Genomic DNA, 24,480 nt, shown 5'->3' with positions numbered 1-24,480 from the left:
CTGTTTCTAATAATACAGTTACTACATAGGGTAGTAAGGGGAGAGAAAGAGAGGGAGAGAATGAATGAATACATCCCTTAGCTATAACAAGGTCCAGTATTCCTGAGCTGGGGAAACTTAAACTGTCAAAAGGGGCTTGATATTATCAGTTTATTTAATCCTTTCAAAACAGTATATCTTTGAAATTATTCTCATTTTACAGGTAAGAGAACTGATTTGGAGAAGTTGATTTTATTATTGGAAAGGTACAAAATGAGCATCAGAGAGCCCCTCTCCCTATGGTGACATCAAAGAACAACCTTGGGATTCAACACATGGTCCAAAGCCATCACGAATGCAAGGCACGGGGGTTGGGGGTGGGGTGTTAAGCAGGCCACAGATGAAAGCACCTCTCAGAAACAGAAAACTCCTAATCTAAAAACACAAGCAAGACAAATGACTTTCAAAAGGAGAGGCAACCACACATGTCAAAAATCCTCTTGGCTATTAAGAGAACTGAAACTGTTTCTAGCTGAGGAAGATTAAGTTATGATTCCAGAAGGCGGCATCGTTTGAGTCGGGCTTGTTAACATCTGCAGTTGTGCAGCAGCTTGTGGCTCACCAGCATTTGGAAGGAGTTGACATCTCACAACCTCCGACTCTACAGACTTTCCAATAATCTCTGAGAAAGTAACTGTGTTGGCACCTAAAACGTATCTGTAGAACCACATAATCACGTTTTTGGCTTAAAGGGTTTGGGGCCTGGTACTCTGGAGTCCGACCCCAGCTAGGAATGTTCTGCAGTAATTTTGTGTGCTATTATTGACCTCTACTGAGAGTCTGATACATCTGGACACTATGTTAAGCATGTAGTACGCCTAGTGGGTCATGTTTCCCTCTAGGATAAAAGTGCCAGCATTATTCAAATTTTACAAATGATGAAATCAAGACTTAAAGCTATTGGTCTCTGAGGTCCTATAGCTTATACTGGGGAAAGCTGTGAGTTTGAAGAATGTGCTTTTGTTTCTGGAGATAGTGGTTCTGGAGATAATGGAATAAGGTTGGATGGCTTCTAAAAATAGGCATACTGGTATATAGTCTCAAAGGAAGCAAAATAATAACAGTAACAATAGTTACCATTTGCTGGGACCCTATTATGGGCCTGACCTTATTATGTATGATTTAAACACATTCTCTAATTTTCTTATCAAAATCTTTCCTAATTTTCTTAAGATAAGCATGAAGTCTCTGTTTTGAAGATAAATAAAAAGCAACAGACAGGGATGAGAGCAGTATATGGTTAAGAAGAGGCACATATTTAATATGTTACAAAGTCAAGGTTTCAAAACTTAGATCTTTCTAACTTTTCATTATATAACGCTATTCCCATTTCTTTAAAATGTAAGGGTGCTTCCATAGACCATGAAACCAAATAGCATTTTAAAATGAAAGCAGAAACAAGGTGTTGTGCACAGCCATAATGACTGCATTCTGGAAGCTGAGGTAAAAGAATCAGGACTTCAAAGCCCAGGGTGGCTACAGAGAGAAGGCATGTCTCCCACACCCCACATCCCACATCCCACACCCCACCCCCAAACCAAAGGGCAGGACAAAGCAGCTAATGTTCAAGTGGTGGAAATAAGACAGCCACAGGCAAATCAAGGAACAATTACTATGTGAATTAAATAGCACAGAGCCAGAGACATGGCTCAAGGCACTTACACTTTGTGAAGGACAGAGTTCAGTTCCCAGCACTTAGCACCTACGATGGCTCACAACTACCTCCAACTCCAGCTCCAGGGGATCCAGGGGTCCTCTTTCGTTCTACATAGGCAATGCACACACATGGTATATGTCTGGACAGACACACACACATGCATATTAAAATTATTATGTACATATTTATTCTATTTCAAAAAGGAACATATAGGAGGTAAGAGGAAAGTTAATGGCCAAAGTAGTTTATAAATCCAAGTAGACGAAGACCACTAGGTTCACAACCTAAGGAGAATCCTTTCAAGTCCAGCTCCATCTACAGGTTTCATAAATGTTGGTACCTAAGAGGCTTTGCAAGCCTGTTTCCTGTCTGTAAAAGTTTAGGAATCAAAAGGCTTCTCTCTCCTCTCTCTCTCTCTCTCTCTCTCTCTCTCTCTCTCTCTCTCTCTCTCTCTTCATTACACCATTCTCAAAAACCTTTCTATACGTCACTCTAGATTATGTTGAAATATATGAGAAGACCTACATGTGACATGTCCAATATCAAAGATCTATGTGATTTTTGTTTTTGTGTTAGGTATTGTCTTATCTTACTGAAGCAGTAGAAGAAAATTATCTAGACACACCTTTGGCCCCTCTCCATTATATCCTTTCTTGACAACAAATCTCTAAATATTAGCATCTTTTTAAATCTGGAGAACTCAAGCGTATCACACCCTTAAATGCCAGGTTCCTTTTCAGCTAAAGGTTGTATACCTAGCTTATCTCTTTTATTTATTGTACCACTTCAGAATTTTCATTTTTGATATTAAATGTGTTGCTACTGTAAAAGGGATAACAACTTTCAGATGGAAGGAGTCACCTGGAATATCTTATCTGTCTTTTTGCTTTGAAATAGAGAGGTTGATATTGCTCATCTGTGTAAACAATGGATTTCTTATGTTCATTTCCAGGCAAATACCCTGAAACTCAGAGAATGCACACGGTCAAGAACATAACAGATCTGAGGCTGAAGCTGGAAGAGACAACATCCAGTCTTCGAGGAACCCAGATAAGCCACAGGTACTAACAGTTCTGCCTATCATTTGAGGGATTTAAAAAACAAACCCACAATGCAACATGATTCCAAATATCTCTGCTGATGTCAAAATGTGGGAATTCACAGTTACTGGAAGTGGAAGCTTTCAAAAAGAAAGGCCTCCTGTACATTTTAGTTTATCTCTTATTTAGAAAGAAGAAGTCATCCCTTCTGGTCCCACAAGCACCTGGGTAGCTTGGGTGCAGAGTCAGCTGACACCCACAGGCTACCCACAAGACCCTCCACGGGACATTAAGACCTCTGGTGAGTGGAACACAGCTGCTGCTCCAAACCAATCGTGCGGGACCTGAGACTGCATTAATTAGGGAAGCAGAAAACCCGTCCTGATCAGGGGCACAAGTCCCTTCCGGTCCTGACAATACCAGGGTAGCTTGGGCCCGGAGTCTGGGGACGCCCGCGAGGTATACACAGGACACTCCACAGGATCTTAAGACCTCAGTGAGTGGATCACAATTTCTACCAGGAGGCAGGTTCAAACAAAAGATATCTGGGCACCTTCCCTGCAAGAGAATAGCTTACTTGCAGAGAATACTCTGAACACTGAAACTCAGAAGAGAGCTAGTCTCCCAGGTCTGCTGATAGAGGCTAACATAAACATATGAGGAACAAGATCTAACAAGAGACAACTACAACAACTAACTCCAGAGATTACCAGATGGCAAAAGGCAAACATAAGAATGTTACTAACAGAAACCAAGACCACTCACCATCACCAGAACACAGCACTCCCACCCCACCCAGTCCTGGGCACCCCAACACACCCGAAAAGCTAGACCCGGATTTAAAAACATATCTTATGATGATGGTAGAGGACATCAAGAAGGACTTTAATAACTCACTTAAAGAAACACAGAAGAACACTGCTAAACAGGTAGAAGACTATAAAGAGGAAGCACAAAAATCCCTTAAAGAATTGCAAGAAAACACGACCAAACAGGTGATGGAATTGAATAAAACCATCCAAGACCTAAAAAGGAAAGTAGACACAATAAAGAAAACCCAAAGTGAGGCAACACTGGAGATAGAAACCCTAGGAAAGAAATCTGTAACCATAGATGCAAGCATCAGCAACAGAATACAAGAGATGGAAGAGAGAATCTCAGGTGCAGAAGATTCCATAGAGAACATCGGCACAACAATCAAAGAAAATACAAAATGCAAAAAGATCCTAACTCAACACATCCAGAAAATCCAGTACACAATGAGAAGACCAAGCCTACGGATAATAGGAGTAGATGAGAATGAAGATTTTCAACTTAAAGGGCCAGCAAATATCTTCAACAAAATTATAGAAGAAAACTTCCCAAACCTAAAGAAAGAGATGTCCATGAACATACAAGAAGCCTACAGAACTCCAAATAGACTGGACCTAAAAAGAAATTCCTCCCGAAACATAATAATCAGAATAACAAATGCACTAAATAAAGATAGAATATTAAAAGCTGTAAGAGAAAAAGGTCAAGTAACATATAAAGGCAGGCCTATCAGAATTACACCAGACTTTTCACCAGAGACTATGAAAGCCAGAAGATCCTGGGCAGATGTTATACAGATCCTAAGAGAACACAAATGCCAACCCAGGCTACTATACCCGGCCAAACTCTCAATTAACATAGATGGAGAAACCAAAGTATTCCATGACAAAACAAAATTCACACATTATCTTTCCACAAATCCAGCCCTTCAAAGGATAATAACAGAAAAAAAAAAATACAAGGACGGAAACCACGCCCTAGAGAAAGCAAGAAAGTAATCCTTCAACAAACCTAAAAGAAGACAGCCACAAGAACAGAATGCCAACTCTAACAACAAATATAATACGAAACAACAATTAATTTTCCTTGATATCTCTTAATATCAATGGACTCAATTCCCCAATAAAAACACATAGACTAACAGACTGGCTACACAAACAGGACCCAACATTCTGCTGCTTGCAGGAAACCCATCTCAGGGGAAAAGACAGACACTACCTCAGAGTGAAAGGCTGGAAAACAATTTTCTAAGCAAATGGTCTGAAGAAACAAGCTGGAGTAGCCATTCTAATATCATATAAAATCGACTTCCAACCCAAAGTTACCAAAAAAAAAGACAAGGAGGGACACTTCATACTCATCTAAAGTAAAATCCTCCAAGAGGAAATCTCAATTCTGAATATCTATGCTCCAAATGCAAGGGCAGCCACATTCATTAAAGAAACCTTAGTAAAGCTCAAAGCACATATTGCACCTCACACAATAATGGTGGGAGACTTCAACACACCACTTCCATCAATGGATAGATCCTGGAAACAGAAACTAAACAGGGACACAGTGAAACTAACAGAAGTGATGAAACAAATGGACTTAACAGATATCTACAGAACATTTTATCCTAAAACAAAAGGATATACCTTCTTCTCAGCACCTCATGGTACCTTCTCCAAAATTGACCATATAATTGGTCACAAAACAGGCCTCAACAGATACAAAAATATTGAAATTGTCCCATGCATCCTATTAGACCACCATGGACTAAGGCTGATTAACAATAACAACATAAATAATGGAAAGCCAACATTCACGTGGAAACTCAACAACACTCTTCTCAATGATACCTTGGTCAAGGAAGGAATAAAGAAAGAAATTAAAGACGCTTTAGAGTTTAATGAAAATGAAGCCACAACATACCCAACCTTATGGGACACTATGAAAGCATTTCTAAAAGGGAAATTCATAGCTTTGAGTGCCTCCAAAAAGAAACTAGAGAGAGCACACACTAGCAGCTTGGCAACACACCTAAAAGCTCTAGAAAAAAAGGAAGCAAATTCACCCAAGAGGAGTAGACAGCAGGAAATAATCAAACTCAGGGGCGAAAACAACCAAGTGGAAACAAGAAGAACTATTCAAAGAATCAACCAAACGAGGAGCTGGTTCTTTGAGAAAATCAACAAGACAGATAAACCCTTAGCCAGACTCACTAGAGGGCACAGGGAAAGCATCCTAATTAACAATATCAGAAATGAAAAGGGAGACATAACAACAGATCCTGAAGAAATCCAAAACAGCATCAGATCCTTCTACAAAAGGCTATATTCAACAAAACTGAAAAAACTGGATGAAATGGACAAATTTCTAGACAGATACCAGGTACCAAAGTTAAACGAGGATCAAGTTAACGATCTAAACAGTCCCATATCCCCTAAAGAAATAGAAGCAGTCATTAATGGTCTCCCAACCAGAAAAAGCGCAGAACCAGATGGGTTTAGTGCAGAGTCCTATCAGACCTTCAAAAAGATCTAATTCCAGTTCTGCACAAACTATTCCACGAAATATAAGTAGATGGTACTCTACCCAACTCATTCTATGAAGCCACAATTACTCTGATACCTAAACCACAGAAAGATCCAACAAAGATAGAGAACTTCAGACCAATTTCCCTTATGAATATCGATGCAAAAAATCCTCAATAAAATTCTTGCTAACTGAATCCAACAACACATCAAAACAATCATTAATCCTGACCAAGTAGGTTTTATTCCAGGGATGCAGGGATGGTTTAATATATGGAAATCCATCAACATAATCCATTATATAAACAAACTCAAAGACAAAAACCACATGATCATCTCGTTAGATGCTGAGAAAGCATTTGACAAAATCCAAAACCCATTCATGATAAAAGTCTTGGAAAGATCAGGAATTCAAGGCCCATACCTAAACATGGTAAAAGCAATCTACAGCAAACCAGTAGCCAACATCAAAGTAAATGGTGAGAAGCTGGAAGCAATCCTACTAAAATCAGGGACTAGACAAGGCTGCCCACTTTCTTCCTACCTATTCAACATTGTACTTGAAGTCCTAGCCAGAGTAATTAGACAACAAAAGGAGATCAAGGGGATACAAATTGGAAAAGAAGAAGTCAAAATATCACTTTTTGCAGATGATATCATAGTATATATAAGTGACCCTAAACATTCCACCAGAGAATTGCTAAACCTGATAAACAGCTTCGGTGAAATAGCTGGATATAAAATTAACTCAAACAAGTCAATGGCCTTTCTCTACACAAAGAATAAACAGGCCGAGAAAGAACTTAGGGAAACAACACCCTTCTCAATAGTCACAAATAATATAAAATACCTTGGCGTGACTCTCACTAAGGAAGTGAAGGATCTGTATGATAAGAACTTCAAGTCTCTGAAGAGAGAAATTAAAGAAGATCTCAGATTATGGAAAGATCTCCCATGCTCATGGATTGGCAGGATCAACATTGTAAAAATGGCTATCTTGCCAAAAGCAATCTACAGATTCAATGCAATCCCCATCAAAATTCCAACTCAATTCTTCAATGAATTAGAAAGAGCAATCTGCAAATTCTGGAATAACAAAAAACCTAGGATAGCAAAAACTCTTCTCAAGGATAAAAGAACCTCTGCTGGAATCACCATGCCTGACCTAAAGCTTTACTACAGAGCAATTGTGATAAAAACTGCATTGTACTGGTATAGTAAGAGACAACTAGACCAATGGAATAGAATTGAAGACCCAGAAATGAACCCACATACCTATGGTCGCTTGATCTTCAACAAGGGAGCTAAAACTATCCAGTGGAAAAAAGACAGCATTTTCAACAAATGGTGCTGGCACACCTGGCAGTTAACATGTAGAAGAATGCAAATTGATCCATTCCTATCTCCTTGTACTAAGGTCAAATCTAAGTGGATCAAGGAACTCCACATAAAACCAGAAACACTGAAACTTATAGAAGAGAAAGTGGGGAAAAGCCTCGAAGATATGGGCACAGGGGAAAAATTCCTGAATAGAACAGCAATGGCTTGTGCTGTAAGATCGAGAATTGACAAATGGGACCTCATGAAACTGCAAAGCTTCTGTAAGGCAAAAGACACCGTCAATAAGATAAAAAGGCTACCAACCAATTGGGAAAGGATCTTTAACTATCCTAAATCAGATAGGGGACTAATATCCAACATATATAAAGAACTCAAGAAGGTAGACTCCAGAAAATCAAATAACCCCATTAAAAAATGGGGCTCAGAGCTAAACAAAGAATTCTCACCTGAGGAATGCCAAATGGGCTGAGAAACACCTGAAAAAAAAATGTTCAGCATCCTTTATCATCAGGGAAATGCAAATTAAAACAACCCTGAGATTCCATCTCATACCAGTCAGAATGGCTAAGGTCAAAAATTCAGGTGACAGCAGATGCTGGCGAGGATGTGGAGAAAGAGGAACACTCTTCCACTGTTGGTGGAATTGAAAGCTTGTACAACCACTCTGGAAATCAGTCTGGCAGTTCCTCAGAAAATTGGACATGGTACTACCGGAGGATCCTGCAATACCTCTCCTGGGCATATATCCAGATAAGGTTCCAACTAGTAAGAAAGAAACATGCTCCACTATGTTCATAGCAGCCTTATTTATAATAGCCAGAAGCTGGAAAGAACCCAAATGCCCCTCAACAGAGGAATGGATACAGAAAATGTGGTACATTTACACAATGGAGTACTACTCAGCTATTAAAAAGAATGAATTCATGAAATTCCTAGGCAAATGTTTGGACCTGGAGGGCATTATCCTGAGTGAGGTAACCCAATCATAAAAGATCTCAAATGATATGTACTCACTGATAAGTGGATATTAGCCCAGAAACTTAGAATACCCAAGATTTAAGTTACAATTTGCAAAACACATGAAACTCAAGAATAACGAAGACCAAAGTGTGGACATTTTGCCCCTTCTTAGAATTGGGAACAAAATACCCATGGAAGGAGTTACAGAGACAAAGTTTGGAGCTGAGACAAAAGGATGGACCATTTAGAGACTGCCATATCCAGGGATCCATCCCATAATCAGCCTCCAAACGCTGACACCATTACATACACTAGTAAGATTTTGCTGAAAGGACCCAGATATAGCTGTCTCTTGTGAGACTATGCCGGGGCCTAGCAAACACAGAAGTGGATGCTCACAGTCAGCTATTGGATGGATCAAAGGGCCCCCAATGGAGGAGCTAGAGAAAGTAGCCAAGGAGCTAAAGGGATCTGCAACCCTATAGGTGGAACAACATTATGAACTAACCAGTACCTCGGAGCTCTTGACTCTAGCTGCATATGTATCAAAAGATGGCCTAGTCGGCCATCACTGGAAAGAGGCCCATTGGATTTGCAAACTTTATATGCCCCAGTACAGGGGAACGCCAGGGACCAAAAAGTGGGAGTGGGTGGGTAGGGGAGTGGGGGGGAGGGTATGGGGGACTTTTGGGATAGCATTGGAAATGTAAATGAGAAATAAAATATAAAAAAAAAAGAAAGAAAGAAGAAATCAGGCCATACCTTCAACAATATCTAGCATTCTACCCAGCCAATGAGCCATGTTCATCACTTGCCAGTCACATGTAAAGCACCATCCACCTATACTTTCTGCTGCTCCATTGCAGTGTCTCTCTTCTGTTTTTAATGGTGTACTTTCAGCACCTTCAACATCCACAAGTCTACCGACATCCTGTCTGTTGTGATTCATATATTCTACAAGATAAATTTTCTCCAAAACTTTCCTCAGTTTCTTCTGACTGCTAACCTGTAGAGCTTTTAACATTCACATTTCTACAAGCATTCTACTTAGAACCATTTGGGTCTTTTCTAAGAAATATGGATTTTTCTCTGCTATGCCAGTTTATGGGTCCTAATCTGCAGAATATTTGATCATTAACTATTTCTGTTCTAGACAACCTAGGCTTTAACAACCTCCTTCAAATTCTTCTAGAACTTTCCTCAACATTCAGGCTCAAATCCACTGCTATGTGAGAGAGTGGGACATTTTTATAGCACGATTCCCACTTTCAGGTACCAAATCTGTAATTGTTTCCTAGAACGGCCAATGCAAATGACCACATACTTAGTAGATTAACAAAATGTTAATGTATTCTCATAATAGTCTTCAAAATCCAAAGTCCAACTGTTCTCACCTGACTAATTTCACAGCATTAGCCGGGTGAATTCCTCCTAGACCTGCTCTAGCCATGGTTCTCAACCGACTTCATGCCCTGACCTGTTAATACAGTTCCTCACATTGTCGTGACCCCCAACCATAAAATTATTTTCATCGCCACTTCATTAACTGTGATTTTTGTCACCTATATCAATCATAATATAAATGATTCTATTTTCCAATGGCCTTTGGTGACCCCTGTGAGAAAGTCAGTAATCCTAGGGGGTTGTGACCCACAGGTTGAGAACCATTGCTCTACTGGTTAATCCACTTTCTGTCTCTCTAATATTTGGAAGTTGCCTTTACTTAGGCAATGATTACATCCCTCTGACTTCTCCCAGCATCGTATCTCCTCTGTCTTTGGTCCAACTGCCTTCCTCTATGAAAACCACTGTGATATATTGCACCTCAATTCAAGATCCTTAAGTTAACCACCTATGAATACCTTTGTCACATAAATAACATTAGTTACACGTTGTAAAGGCTGGGAAAGTGACATCTTTGGTAAAAATTGTTCTACAGCAGCCATCCTTATTATTGATGGATGTATGTTAAAATGTTTAACTCATATAATCAAGTTTTAAGGATATGACCTCCCATATCCTACCCATCTCACAGAAGTAACATCTTATTATGCTTTCCACCTGGTAAGCATTGAGTCTATTAAAAGTTTCAGTAAAAAGAGTTCAGACACAGAGAAGATTCTGTTATTATATTACTGAACTAGACAGTTTCCAAGGCTATTGCTCGATTAGTCCCTTGACTCGTGATTATTATTCAAAGAGTCTCATCATATTCCAGGTATATTACACTAGGGATAAAGTTAAACCTCTCTGGCAAAAGTATAGCTATTCTAAGCTGATATCTAAAGGATCATGTCAATTTTAAGAATGTAAAAAATATGAAAGTCAGAGAATTTAAATGATTAACCCAATGACACGGATTCTGATGTAGACGAGAGTATAATTTTGTGAATATCTAATGACTAGTTACATGGAAATCTGATCTGCTCATAGAGAGAGGGAGGGAGAGGGAGAGGGAGACGGAGACGGAGACAGGGAGACAGAGAGAGATAGGGAGACAGAGAGATAGAGGCAGAGAGACAGACAAGAAGGCAGGGAACAATAGAGAAAGAAGGATGGGAGAGAGGGAGGGAGGGAGGGAGGGAGGGAGGGAGAGAGAGAGAGAGAGAGAGAGAGAGAGAGAGAGAGAGAGAGAGAGAGCTCTGCTTTTATATGAAATGACTTGACTTACTCTCAGGCATACTCAAGCAGATTTTTATTTAGCCATCTGAGTTTCTTAAACATGAAGGTTAATACTAATAGGGTAATTTCCTAAAAGCTTCAGGAACTTCAGGAAAACCTAATCAAATTCATAAAAATACAGATACATGTGTCAGAGTGCTACACATGGTTATCAGGTCCAGTGAAAAAATCCTCTATTGCCTTTGGTCAAATTATTGGTTTATAAAATCTACATATCTATAAGGTCTACAAGTGATCTGTTTCTGATTTCCTTACAGACAAGATAACTAACTCACAAAACCCCAAGATAAATATGCTCATATTTGTTCATGACAGAAGCTATTTTAAGAGGATCACTATTTCTATAGACAACACTCAATGCTACTAGTCAGTTGTTCCTGTAAAGAAAAAAGAAGAAGCACTTTGATGTTTCAAGATGTCAATTTATTAAATATATCAGACTTTTTGTTCTTGTTCACTATGAAATAAATAACATAAAATTCAAGTAGAAACTGGGATTCAAAGACCTTGGAAAGCTCAGTCAAAATAATTTTTTATGTGAATAAGTTCCTCACCAAGTAAAAGAAAAAGACTGATATGATCAGAAATACCCATTCATTTCAACATGGAAGGAATTGTTTGTGTTCATCTATAGAAGCAAACTTTCAGTAATGATAGTTATTGGTATGTATGGTGTACTATCATGAATATTACCATGTCAACAGAAATGTGACAGCTATTTCATTGATAAGATCTACACTAGCTAGCAAGGTTCCTCAGATTTTTTAAAAACAACCTGACAGTGAATAATGCAGGACAAATATGATATTCAAGTATATTTCTACTATATAGTCAGGGCACAGGTGTCTAGATAAAATATTCAAATTATCACCAATTCAGTGGCAAGTCAAAACAGAAAATGTATATTTGTTGTAAGAAAATATATTGCTGGGCTGGTGAGATGGCTCAGTGGGTAAGAGCACCTGACTGCTCTTCCGAAGGTCCAGAGTTCAAATCCCAGCAACCACATGGTGGCTCACAACCATCTGTAACAAGATCTGATGCCCTCTTCTGGAGTGTCTGAAGATAGCTACAGTTTACTTACATATAATAAATAAATAAATCTTTTAAAAAAAAAAGAAAAAAAAAGAAAATATATTGCTAATATTACAGTTTTATTTTTCCCAGTACTGTCTTTTTAATAAAAATAGAAACTATCAAGATGAAAATAAAAACCATATCGACACACGATAAACACCCAACTGAATATAAGTGTATATCCACACAGATGTGGATGATTTTATGTAAGTTCAATTATATTACTAATTTTAAAATCTGTTTGATATTTTAATGAAAAGTTCATCAATAATAAGGAGCTGTATAATAATTTCTATGGCTACATATATTCCATAATTGAGTGTTCCAATTTTATTTAACCAATCTCCTATTGAGGATGCAAATCTTGTTTATCATGCAAATCTATGGCTATGCTATAATATACATTGATGAATCTCTGGTGTTCTGTCTACCAAAAATCTCCAGTTGTCTCTGAGGTAAATGCCCATGACTAAAAGTATGGATAAAAGAACATAGAAAGTACATAATATTTTAAACTAAGAGAGTGTTTATATGGAAATAGAAAGCTTATGGGACCCTTCTGAAACTGACATATGCAGCTTGTTTTAAGACATCCAGATAGATATACTGGGCTGTTTTCTAGGGTATGGACAGGTGCTGAGATAGGGCAGGCCACAGGGAACTGTATGAATGATATAAAAGGCAATGTCCCTGGCCAAAGGAGGGGTCACTTGATGACAGAGTCACAGGATGTGTGACAAGTACAGGTCACAATTGACAGGGGGATAAAAGCTGGACCTGTACAATTGGATGCTAGTGTCAGAGGAGAGAGGAAAAGACTATGGTTGGAGTTTGGAATTTTGGAATCAGAGTGCAGCGCTGTTGGGAAGCCAGTATTTTAGGCTCCAATATTGGTTTTCCTCCTTGAGTACTTACATCTGCACATCCTACCAATGAAGGGGGCGGGGGTTGTGACATCTGCAATGGCCTTAAATTTATGTGCCCTCACACCTTACATACGGGGCAGAACACTGCCTGACTGTGTGCACGGCTGAGCACTTGATCAACACTTCTCAGTAGGTCCTCAGTTATCCAAGGACAGAAAAGCTGGCTGCAGAAGTCCATCAACTGGCCACCTGCCAGAGAGGCCAAAGGAGCAGGATGCCCTGTAAGTATGTCTAGAAAGATGTGGCACAGACTCTAAGAGTTGTCTTGATCAAAGACAATCTATTAGCAAATAAAACAGCCCAGAGAAGCCCTGCAATGAGCATGTTTTACACCTCTGGGTAGAAATTGTAACAGGAACAGTAGAAAGAGAAATGTGCTATCTTCAAGTTTAAGAGTGACTTCATCCTGACCAGCAAAAGAAGAGCGGTGATTCATGCACACAACCATGCCTGAACGGTGGTGACTGTAGGCACTGCTCACAGCAGTCCCAGTTTCTCACTATCTGATAACACACTGCTAGGAAAAACAACTGCTGTGTGTGAGGACTTGGCCAGATATGGCCATGCCGTGCTGGGAAGAGATAAGCATGAATGCATCTTAGAGCTTAACCAAGCTCTTTCTCTTGAAGTCTTTATAGATAATGATCTATCAAAACAGCTCCAAGGATGTTTGCTCTTGGCCACCTTCCTATCTGAAACTGTGTCCTTCTACAGATATAAGATTTCAGTGGAAAAACCTTGGTTACTATCCTGAAATCACCAGGGAAACCTTACAGGCACCCTGTTTGAGGGTTTGAGGAAGAGATCAAGGGCCCAGCAGAAGTCTGTATAGACTAAAAGATGAAACCATTGTACTTGGAGGAGAGCAGATGAGGTCCCTGGTGAGCCTTAGATGCTGAGCATCCTACTCTATACTTCGGGACAGGCATCATATTTGGAAAGGCTCCAGGCCAAATGACCCATCATTTGGAACCAATAACGCTAGCGACATTTCTAGCATTTCATAATAGAAATGATGTCCATGAAATGCCTACCACATAGAATATACTGCTAAAAGGCTAGCCATCACTGTGGATAGCAGTGATTCAAAGAGAAACTTTGAAATTGGTCATATTTTCTAGAAAAGGGTTTCCATAAATGTCCTAAGGATTTTAATCACCTGATGTTACTCAGGATTCTGAGCTTTCATGAGTTTAAGAAGAAAAGGTTTCCAGAGATGCCGGTCCAGTCAAAACAAAAAGATAACACTCCATACAATTCATTCACAGGCTGAACTTGAAAGCGTCCACCACTTAGCCTGTTCATTTTTGCTTTTAGTATTGGAGCAAGGAGAGAGAGAGATCTAAAGTCTGAAGTATTGCGGGCAGTGGTGGCGCACGCCTTTAATCCCAGCAGAGAGGCAGAGGAGGACAGATTTCTGAGTTCGAGGCCAGCCTGGTCTACAGAGTGAGTTCCAGGACAGCCAGGGCTACACAGAGAAACCCTGTCTCGAAAAAAAAAAAAAAATCGGAAGTATTAAGTCAGTTCAAAGCCTAGACAAAAACTGGGAATTAGGTCTTCATTCTCATTTCACACATTAAAATACTACTTGATCTTAAGAACACTTTAGGATCAGATATATGGGTAGCCTAGATACTAGGTGAGCCTATATTCTTTCCATAATAGTTAGGATTGAAAAGCTGAATAGTATGATTTAAACATAAAACATATTTAATACATGTTAGTTAGATTCCATTAAATTAAGTGGTAGTAATATGAAATACAAGATGCATTGTATATGGTGTTTACACATCTGGGCACCATATTAATGACACCAAGTACAATGGAACCCATAGCAGACTATATGGAAATGGTTATTCATTAAGATCAATTTGTATATATTGACTTTAATGTTCCCCGAAATGAGCTAGAAATGTGAAAAATAGCTTCTAAATGGGAAAAATGTTCTGCATGTTGAATGCTCTAATTTTGAAAATTCCAAGGTTATATTATTGAGAAAATATATTTAATCATAGGATGCTTTGGACAAAGTACCTAAAATGGAAAGAAATTAAACACCTTAATATTTTTACAGAAAAAAAAAAAACAAACAATGTTTCAAGTGGTATGTCGGTACGTGATTTCAACACAATCCATTTGATGCAGATGACCTCCCTAAAAAGTCTGAAAGCAACCACACTGTCAGCTCCCTGAGGGTAGGGACTCAGAGCTCAGTGCAGAGTCGGCCCTGGGTCCATCACTGCAGAGATACACAAGCTGCTTGTGTATCCTCTGTTTTTTAAGGCTTCGTTGGAAATACTCAGTGTCTTTTCAAAGTTTATATTCCTTTGGTGATGAGTGTTAACTCTTCCTGCTTCTGAACAGAACTCAGGAAGCTTATCACAACCTTAGCATTAGGTCACAGAGTTTCCTTAAGTCCCAACGTGATTCATGTCTTCTCCTGTCTTCGAAAAAAAGCTGAGCAATACTGAATAATCTTTTTAATATTTTTATTAGGTATTTTCCTCATTTACATTTCCAATGCTATCCCAAAAGTCCCCTATACCCCCCCCCACTCCCCTACCCACCCACTCCCACTTTTTGGCCCTGGTATTCCCCTGTATTGGGGCATATAAACTTTGTAAGTCCAATGGGCCTCTCTTTCCAGTGATGGCCGACTAGGCCATCTTTTGATACATATGCAGCTAGAGTCAAGAGCTCTGGGGGGTACTGGTTAGTTCATAATGTTGTTCCACCTATAGGGTTGCAGATCCCTTTAGCTCCTTGGCTACTTTCTCTAGCTCCTCCATTGGGGGCCCTGTGATCCATCCAATAGCTGACTGTGAGCATCCACTTCTGTGTTTGCTAGGCCCCGGCTTAGTCTCACAAGAGACAGCTATATCTGGGTCCTTTCAGCAAAATCTTGCTAGTGTATGCAATGGTGTCAGCGTTTGGAAGCTGATTATGGGATGAATCCCTGGATATGGCAGTCTCTAGATGGTCCATCCTTTCCTCACAGCTCCAAACTTTGTCTCTGTAACTCCTTCCATGGGTGTTTTGTTCCCAATTCTAAGAAGGGGCAAAGTGTCCACACTTTGGTCTTCGTTCTTCTTGAGTTTCATGCATTTAGCAAATTGTATCCTGTATCTTGGGTATCCTAAGTTTCTGGGCTAATAGCCACTTATCAGTGAGTACATACTGTGTGAGTTCCTTAGTGATTGGGTTACCTCACTCAGGATGATGCCCTCCACGTCCATCCATTTGCCTAAGAATTGAAGACCCAGAGATGAACCCACACACCTATTGTCACTTGATCTTTGACAAGGGAGCTAAAACCATCCAGTGGAAAAAAGACAGCATTTTCAACAAATGGTGCTGGCACAACTGGCAGTTATCATGTAGAAGAATGCGAATTGATCCACTCCTATCTCCTTGTACTAAGGTCAAATCTAAGTAGTTCAAGGAGCTCCACATAAAACCAGAGACACTGAAACTTATAGAGGAGAAAGTAGGGAAAAGCCTTGAAGATATGGGTACAGGGGAAAAATTCCTGAATAGAACAGCAATGGCTTGTGCTGTAAGATCAAGAGTCAATAAATGGGACCTCATAAAGTTGCAAAGCTTCTGCAAGGCAAAAGACACCGTCAATGAGACAAAAAGACCACCAACAGATTGGGAAAGGATCTTTACCTATCCTAAATCAGATAGGGGACTAATATCCAACATACATAAAGAACTCAAGAAGGTGAACTCCAGAAAATCAAATAACCCCATTAAAAAAATGGGGTTCAGAGCTGAACAAAGAATTCTCACCTGAGGAATACCGAATGGCAGAGAAGCACCTGAAAAAATGTTCAACATCCTTAATCATCAGGGAAATGCAAATCAAAACAACCCTGAGATTCCATCTCACACCAGTCAGAATGGCTAAGATCAAAAATTCAGGTGACAGCAGATGCTGGCAAGAATGTGGAGAAAGAGGAACACTCCTCCATTGTTGGTGGGATTGCAAGCTTGTACAACCACTCTGGAAATCAGTCTGGCAGTTCCTCAGAAAATTGGACATAGTACTACCAGAGGATCCTGCAATACCTCACCTGGGCATATATCCAGAAGATGTTCCAACCAGTAAGAAGGACAAATACTCCACTATGTTCATAGCAGCCTTATTTATAATAGCCAGAAGCTGGAAAGAACCCAGATGTCCCTCAACAGAGGAATGGATACAGAAAATGTAGTACATTTACACAATGGAGTGCTACTCACCTATTAAAAAGAATGAATTAATCCTGAATAAATTAAAGATAATAATTTTAAGATATTTAAAATATGCTTACTTCTGGATGAGTAAATCATGTGCTTGGAAAATCCTCTGGAATGAAATAAAAGCAGTGGGCTTGAAGATGATGCAATTTCTAAAATATATAAAATACACACAGGACTGGTGGGATGGCTTAGCAGGTACTACACAAGCCCACCAGCTTGAGTTTTATCCTGGAATCTATATAAAGGTGGTAGAAAAGAACCAATTCGTCAAAGTTGTCCTCTAAGCTTCACACATGCACAATGGTACATGTACCCATACATACTAGTAATAATGAATGCAATTTAAAATAGATGTGTGTGTATTAATTGTAAAACTGCAAAATCCCTTCACATACTTTTTGAAATAAAAATCTATAAACATACATATGGCTCACTTATGTGTATACATAGGCTTGTTAAAGGAGAACCCATGGATAATAGTATCCAGATACATAAAATACACATTTTCAAGAACTTATATGAGGAGAGCATTAGTAAGAGACCCATTTCCAGATTGCTGGATCAAATCCAATTAAAAAAATACTGCATCATAAGGAACTTTTATATTTAATATAGCAACAATTAAAATCCAAGAAGAACACCTTTTAAACATAGCATAGTAATTATAAAATATAAAAGTTTAAAAGCAAACAAGCAAGCCAGGGAATAGTTTTAATGTAATAACATGGGTTAATAACGTCAACACTTAGCCATGCAGTTTAACATATTGGGAAAGCAGAAATAAATGAGATTTTAGATGTAAATCCAATCCATAAGGATGAAATATAATAAGAGGAATATGTGATTGTTCATACAATACCTAGGAAAACTAGGTATTAACAAGTGAAACCCAACATACAGTCGTATCTGTAATTGAAGATAAAAGCAATTCTAAAAGCAATAAATTAAAGGAAAAATAGCTCTGAAAAGTTTAATGAATTTTATATTAAAAACTGCACAATATACTTGTGCATGTGCATACAAATTAAGACAACAGAAAAATTAAAGATTAAGAACACTCTGTGGTAAATGTAACTGCTGAAATATTCATATCTAGAATATCTAAGAAATTTATTCAAGCAATACTGGTCTTCTCAGACAAGTTATCAAAGAAAACACACCATTTTAAAATTGCAAATCAGAAGAAATTTACTACTAATACTTCAAAATATACTTAAAGCAATCGTGAGTCAAGTGTTGGCTGGCCAGATATAGTCATAGTGTTAAAGATTTGGGTTGCAGAGTGTGACAGTAACAACTCTGATACTCTATTTTGATCCAAGAGTCCTACTTTTTAAGATATATAACACAAACTATTAAAAAAAAACATAGTTTGACAAAATCTTGAACATTATTAAAATGGGCAAAGATGTTCATTATCATAAAACTATTTAGGATATCCACAAAACAAAAACCTGTGCTTTTTCCTTCCCTTTGCATTCATATAAATACCAATATAGATTAGTACACTGTGCATGAAGACCTTAAGGGAAGACATGCCCACGGCTCCTCCCACTATTCTGACACCAACAAGAACTTTGCTGTCATGATCCACAGATATTGAATACCAATGAAATGATCTTCCTTCTTCACAGAACTCACAGTTCATCATTTCTTTTATGATTTATTTATTAATTTTATGTATATATGGATACACTGTAGGTGAACAAATGGTGGTAAGCCCTCATGTGGTTGTTAGAAATTGAATTTTTATGACCTCTGCTCACTCTGGTCAAACTGTGCTTGCTCAGGCCCAAAGATTTATTTATTATTATATCTAAGTACACTGCAGCTATCTTCATACACACCCGAAGAGGGTGTCAGATCTCATTATGGGTGGTTGTGAGCTACCATGTGATTGCTGACCCAGGACATCCATTAGAGAAGTCAGTGTTCTTACCCGCTGAGTCATCTCGCTGGCCCACAGTTAAACATTTCTTAATAACAAATTATATATATAATATTTTTCTATAATATGTATATATTAAAGATTGGGGCAGATATTATAAAAGTCCTATGAAGAAAATTTTAATATTATATATCAAATATTTAAATACATATGCGTTAAAATATTATATATCATATAATATATATGAATATATTACATACTACATATTCATATATATGTATATATGAATATTCTATGAATCTTTTCACAAAAATTCTTATTGGGAGTTTGGGGGGCTAAGATCAAACTTCCTGCAGCATGACCATAAGAAAAAGGATATTTTCTAGACCCAGGTGCAAAACAGAAATTGTATTTGTGATACACATTTCTAGACAACGTGGCTTTTACCTGTCCTAGACAATGTCCTTTTACCTGTCTCCTGGTGACAAATTACTTTTCTACCCATTTTCAATATAGTTAACCTTATTTTAACACTATCTTCATCTGTATGAAGTCAATCTCATCTTATGTAGAAATATTTTTATTGCAGCTTCAACTTTCCTAACTCTATTATGTCATTTCCGAACCTTAGGACCCACAATACAATAAAGCTGACTTACTACTGAAATGTTCATAAACAGTATAATCAGTATTTTAGTGTTCTGTTCTCATTTTTAAAAATTCCCAGTGGGACATAGAATATGTTCATATTATTCAATAATGCTTCCATTGTGCTAAAAAAATTATGTATTGCTACCGATGCTTTTAAACAACTTCAATATCGCCTCCTCTAACTATAGCTTTAGGTCACATCTTAATATTCTTTTAAATGGCATACTTATGGATCATAAACATTAAACATTTATAAGTGGGAAAAACTTCCAGTATTACAACCAAAATTTAGAAACATAACAAAGGTGCAAATTCACTAAATGCTGCACTGAGACTCAAGGAAGCTAAAGAGGAAGAAGAAAAGCCTTACAAAGGAAGCAGAGGACCAAGCACATTTCTGAATGGAAAAGACTGAAGCAAATAAATATGCGACCACCTCACAGTCGTGTGTTACCTTAACAAAAGCGAAGTTTTACCTGTGCGAGCATGGGAAAGCCAAGGTTCCTACATCCGTTACAAGGAGTTAGCGCTTCCCAGAGTCCTGTGGGCCCACAAGAGTTTGGATCCTCCTCTTCGTCTTCCACTTCTCCTGGTGACAAATTTATTGTAGATGAAGTTCTCTGAAATCAAATTTATATTACACCAATATATTATACCAATGTTATTCATATATCATAACATCAATCAAAGCATATAACTGACTCGCTGGTGTGTCTTAGCAAGCCGGCTGACTGCTAGCCTTAGTGACCTGGCTCTGCCATCTTGCTAGGCCAGAGATATGCATGATTCAATTTTAAATTGAGAGCAGAGAAAGTGGGTGGGAAAGATGCAAACGAATAAAGTTCGTTTAGTAACGGGAACAATGACCCAAGAAAATATGTGAACAGCAATGAATGAGGGAAATCTTATGGTTTATCAAGACCTTAAGATTAGACATAGAATTAAGGGAAATGTAGCAAGGAGGCCAATATGACAGACTTGAATGAAATAGGAATTACTGTAGGAAATGCTTTAAGGGGGCCACCAAAAGCAAACCCCGTGAACTCCTTATGATAGGCAGGACAGGGATAAATAATCCTTTTTAATTTTCACATAAACATTCGAACTTACTTTCACTACATCTTAAATCCCACTAAAGTGACTACACCAGGTTTATCAAAATGCATACACTATGAGACAAGGGTAGTAGGGGAAACAGATGGTAACGGATGAGCAGCATCAAGAACATGTGTGGACAATGGCAGGGGACTTCAGAGTAGCAGACAGGGAGATATTAGCTGACAGATGAGAACCTGAAAGAAAAGCAGTTGTGTGATTGAGTAACTGGAGAGACAGACAACTTGTGAAACTGTGAAAACAACCCCTAACCAGTCCACTAGCAAAACACTTATAATGCTTCAGCTACATATACATAACGGTCATCATATATTTGAAGAAAGTCTCTAATAAAACAAACTTTTTAAATTTACATTTTCCTCAGGTATAGAGGATATCTATATAACAATAACTGAAGAATACCACCAAATACATAGATTCATACATAAACACATATGTTTGCATACATATACACATACATACATACATACATACATAAGTACAAACATGTGCTGCAGTGGAAGAACTAGAAAATAAATCAATAAATATAACAGATAGAATACAAAAAAGATGTTAGTAGTTAGGAAAACTGAGGGAGTTATTTTTTTAAGGCCAAAACTTTAGCAAGAGCTCTATACTCATTAGAAAGAGAATATAAACGAGAAGTTCAAGGAAATGATACAAGAAACTTTTCAGGAACTAAAGAAAATGACTATTACCAAAGGCCCCGCTGAATGTTCAGTGGACTGGATTCTAATAACACATATGTATAAATTTTTAAAAAAGAACAAGGAATGCTGGCATAGATGTGGTGGGAGGAACCACAGATTCACAGTTAGTGGGAGTCCCAACTGATGCAGTCACTAGGCAAATCTTTGGATAGCGGATGGATTAATCATGGATGGAAGAATGAATATTGCGATCCGTCTACATCATGGAATATTATTTAGATGCAAAACTGAAATTAAAACTTCAAGTATATAGATGGAGCCAGACATATTCAGTCTGAGTGAAATAAAATCCGGATCCAGTAAAATCCCTGGTGCGTGTTTTCTCTCACTTATAGATGCTAGCTTTGAATCTTTAGATATCTCTGTTTCATTTAAGATACCCACCTAGGTCAGTGAGGTGTGCTTAGGGAACTTTTAAGGGAGGGGAGATAGAATAAAGTGCCATAAAGGGGGGAAGATGGATAATGGAACATAACGGACTAACTGGAGTGCGGGATGTGAGGACAGAGTAGAGAAGGGAACACTAGAAGCTTCCACCCTAGTGACTGGCTTTCATAGTGCTATGCCTTCTCCCAACATAAAACAATGAATCATCACCTTTACCCAGCGGTGAACCCTGTGAGCTGAACCTGATAAGTTATGCTCACTGGCGCAATATGGGCATGAAGGTAATGGAAGGTACCCAAGCACTTTCTGAATGTGTTTAAGGCCTCAACCACAAGATGGAACTTTAGCACCATTATCAGGACTAGAACTTGAAGCTAGACCTGTGGCTAGATAGGCCATAGACCATAGGGAAGAGGCTGACATTCCTCTAAATGGACATGGTAGTTAACTAACTCCTGGTGGTTTGGTATTTTACCTATAGTGCCTCTCTCAAACCTCATGAAATAAGCTTCTTTTGCCATAGATGGAGATTAACCCAGAGACCCACAATGTATCAAGATGAAGGCAACAAGAGACTCCAGAGTACTCGGCTCTAAATGATATTCTTATAATATATCCCACCCTCCCAGGAAATCATTTTCCAGACACTACAGGGAAGTTGTGCATATGACTGGGACAGCAGACAGAAGCCATGCAAAGGCCTGAGTCAGGCAAAATCTAAGCACAGAGCATGGAGGTAGACGTTAAGTTCTGCCCTTAGCTGAAGAGTTAATAGCAACTAACAGCTGCTAGGTATGTCATTTTCTTGAAGCCTGTGGTGCCTGGTAAGGTTTGAAGCTAGACCTGTGGCTAGATAGGCCATAGACCATAGGGAAGAGGCTGACATTCCTCTAAATGGACATGGTAGTTAACTAACTCCTGGTGGTTTGGTATTTTACCTATAGTGCCTCTCTCAAACCTCATGAAATAAGCTTCTTTTGCCATAGATGGAGATTAACCCAGAGACCCACAATGTATCAAGATGAAGGCAACAAGAGACTCCAGAGTACTCGGCTCTAAATGATATTCTTATAATATATCCCACCCTCCCAGGAAATCATTTTCCAGACACTACAGGGAAGTTGTGCATATGACTGGGACAGCAGACAGAAGCCATGCAAAGGCCTGAGTCAGGCAAAATCTAAGCACAGAGCATGGAGGTAGACGTTAAGTTCTGCCCTTAGCTGAAGAGTTAATAGCAACTAACAGCTGCTAGGTATGTCATTTTCTTGAAGCCTGTGGTGCCTGGTAAGGTGACCACCCGCCTGTGGGTGCCTATTTCCAAGTGTATATGGGTAACAGAAATTGGACTCAATGGGATTTTTGGTTTTGCTTTGTTTTTCAAAAGGTTGGATATGTAGGGAAGGGAGTGTATCTGGGAGGAGATGGGGGTAGGGTAAATATGAACAAAATGTGATGTATTAAATTCTCACAGAATTTATACAACTATTCTTTCAAAAAATTTAAGTTAAAAAATAATCTTCAAGACTTTTATCATGAATGGGTGTTGGATTTTGTCAAATGCTTTCTCTGCATCTAACGAGATGATCATGTGGTTTTTGTCTTTGAGTTTGTTTATATAGTGGATTACGTTGATGGATTTCCTTATATTAAACCATCCCTGCATCCCTGGAATGAAACCTACTTGGTCAGGGTGGATGATTGTTTTAATGTGTTCTTGGATTCGGTTAGCGAGAATTTTATTGAGGATTTTTGCATCAATATTCATAAGGGAAATTGGTTTGAAGTTCTCTATCTTTGTTGGGTCTTTCTGTGGTTTAGGTATCAGAGTAATTGTGGTTTCATAGAATGAGTTGGGTAGAGTACCTTCTGCTTCTATTTTGTGGAATAGTTTGTGCAGAACTGGAATTAGATCTTCTTTGAAGGTCTGATAGAACTGCACTAAACTCATCTGGTCCTGGGCTTTTTTTGGTTGGGAGACTTTTAATGACTACTTCTATTTCATTAGGGGATATAGGACTGTTTAGATCATTAACCTGATCCTGATTTAACTTAAGTACCTGGTATCTGTCTAGAAATTTGTCCATTTCAACCAGGTTTTCCAGTTTGGTTGAGTATAGCCTTTTTTTGTTTGTTTTTTGTTTTATTGAGTATTTATTTCATTTACATTTCCAATGCTATCCCAAAAGTCCCCCACATGCTCCCCCACCTACTCCCCTACCCACCCACTCCCACTTCTTGGCCCTGGCGTTCCCCTGTTACTGAGGCATATAAAATTTGCACGACCAATGGGCCTCTCTTTCCACTGATGGCCGACTAGGCCATCTTCTGATACATATGCAGCTAGAGACACGAGCTCCAGCAGGTAGGTGGGGGGTATTGGTTAATTCATATTGTTGTTCCAGCTATAGAATTGCAGATCCCTTCAGCTC

The 24,480-nt window shown here is 38.6% G+C and overlaps 1 protein-coding gene across 32 annotated transcripts in view; it reads right to left on the bottom strand.

Moving 5' to 3' along the window:
- The window catches only part of Anks1b (ankyrin repeat and sterile alpha motif domain containing 1B), a 1,100,386-nt gene that overhangs the window by 789,685 nt on the left and 286,221 nt on the right, over positions 1-24,480 (bottom strand). For 27 of the 32 annotated variants that reach the window (XM_030245360.1, XM_006514305.4, XM_006514301.3 and 24 more), the window contains exon 9: positions 20,312-20,455. The exons of 3 other annotated variants lie outside the window; for them this stretch is intronic. In XM_030245360.1, the coding sequence (XP_030101220.1) occupies positions 20,312-20,455 (144 nt within the window). The remainder of the gene's footprint in view (positions 1-20,311; positions 20,456-24,480) is intronic. 2 more of the 32 variants (XM_030245373.1, XM_030245374.1) reach the window with 1 other exon arrangement.

This window comes from Mus musculus, chromosome 10, assembly GCF_000001635.26.
Source record: "Mus musculus strain C57BL/6J chromosome 10, GRCm38.p6 C57BL/6J".
Classification (NCBI taxonomy): domain Eukaryota; kingdom Metazoa; phylum Chordata; class Mammalia; order Rodentia; family Muridae; genus Mus; species Mus musculus.
The sequence above is the reverse complement of the archived record's forward strand: the minus strand, read 5'-3'. Positions and strand labels throughout refer to the sequence as shown.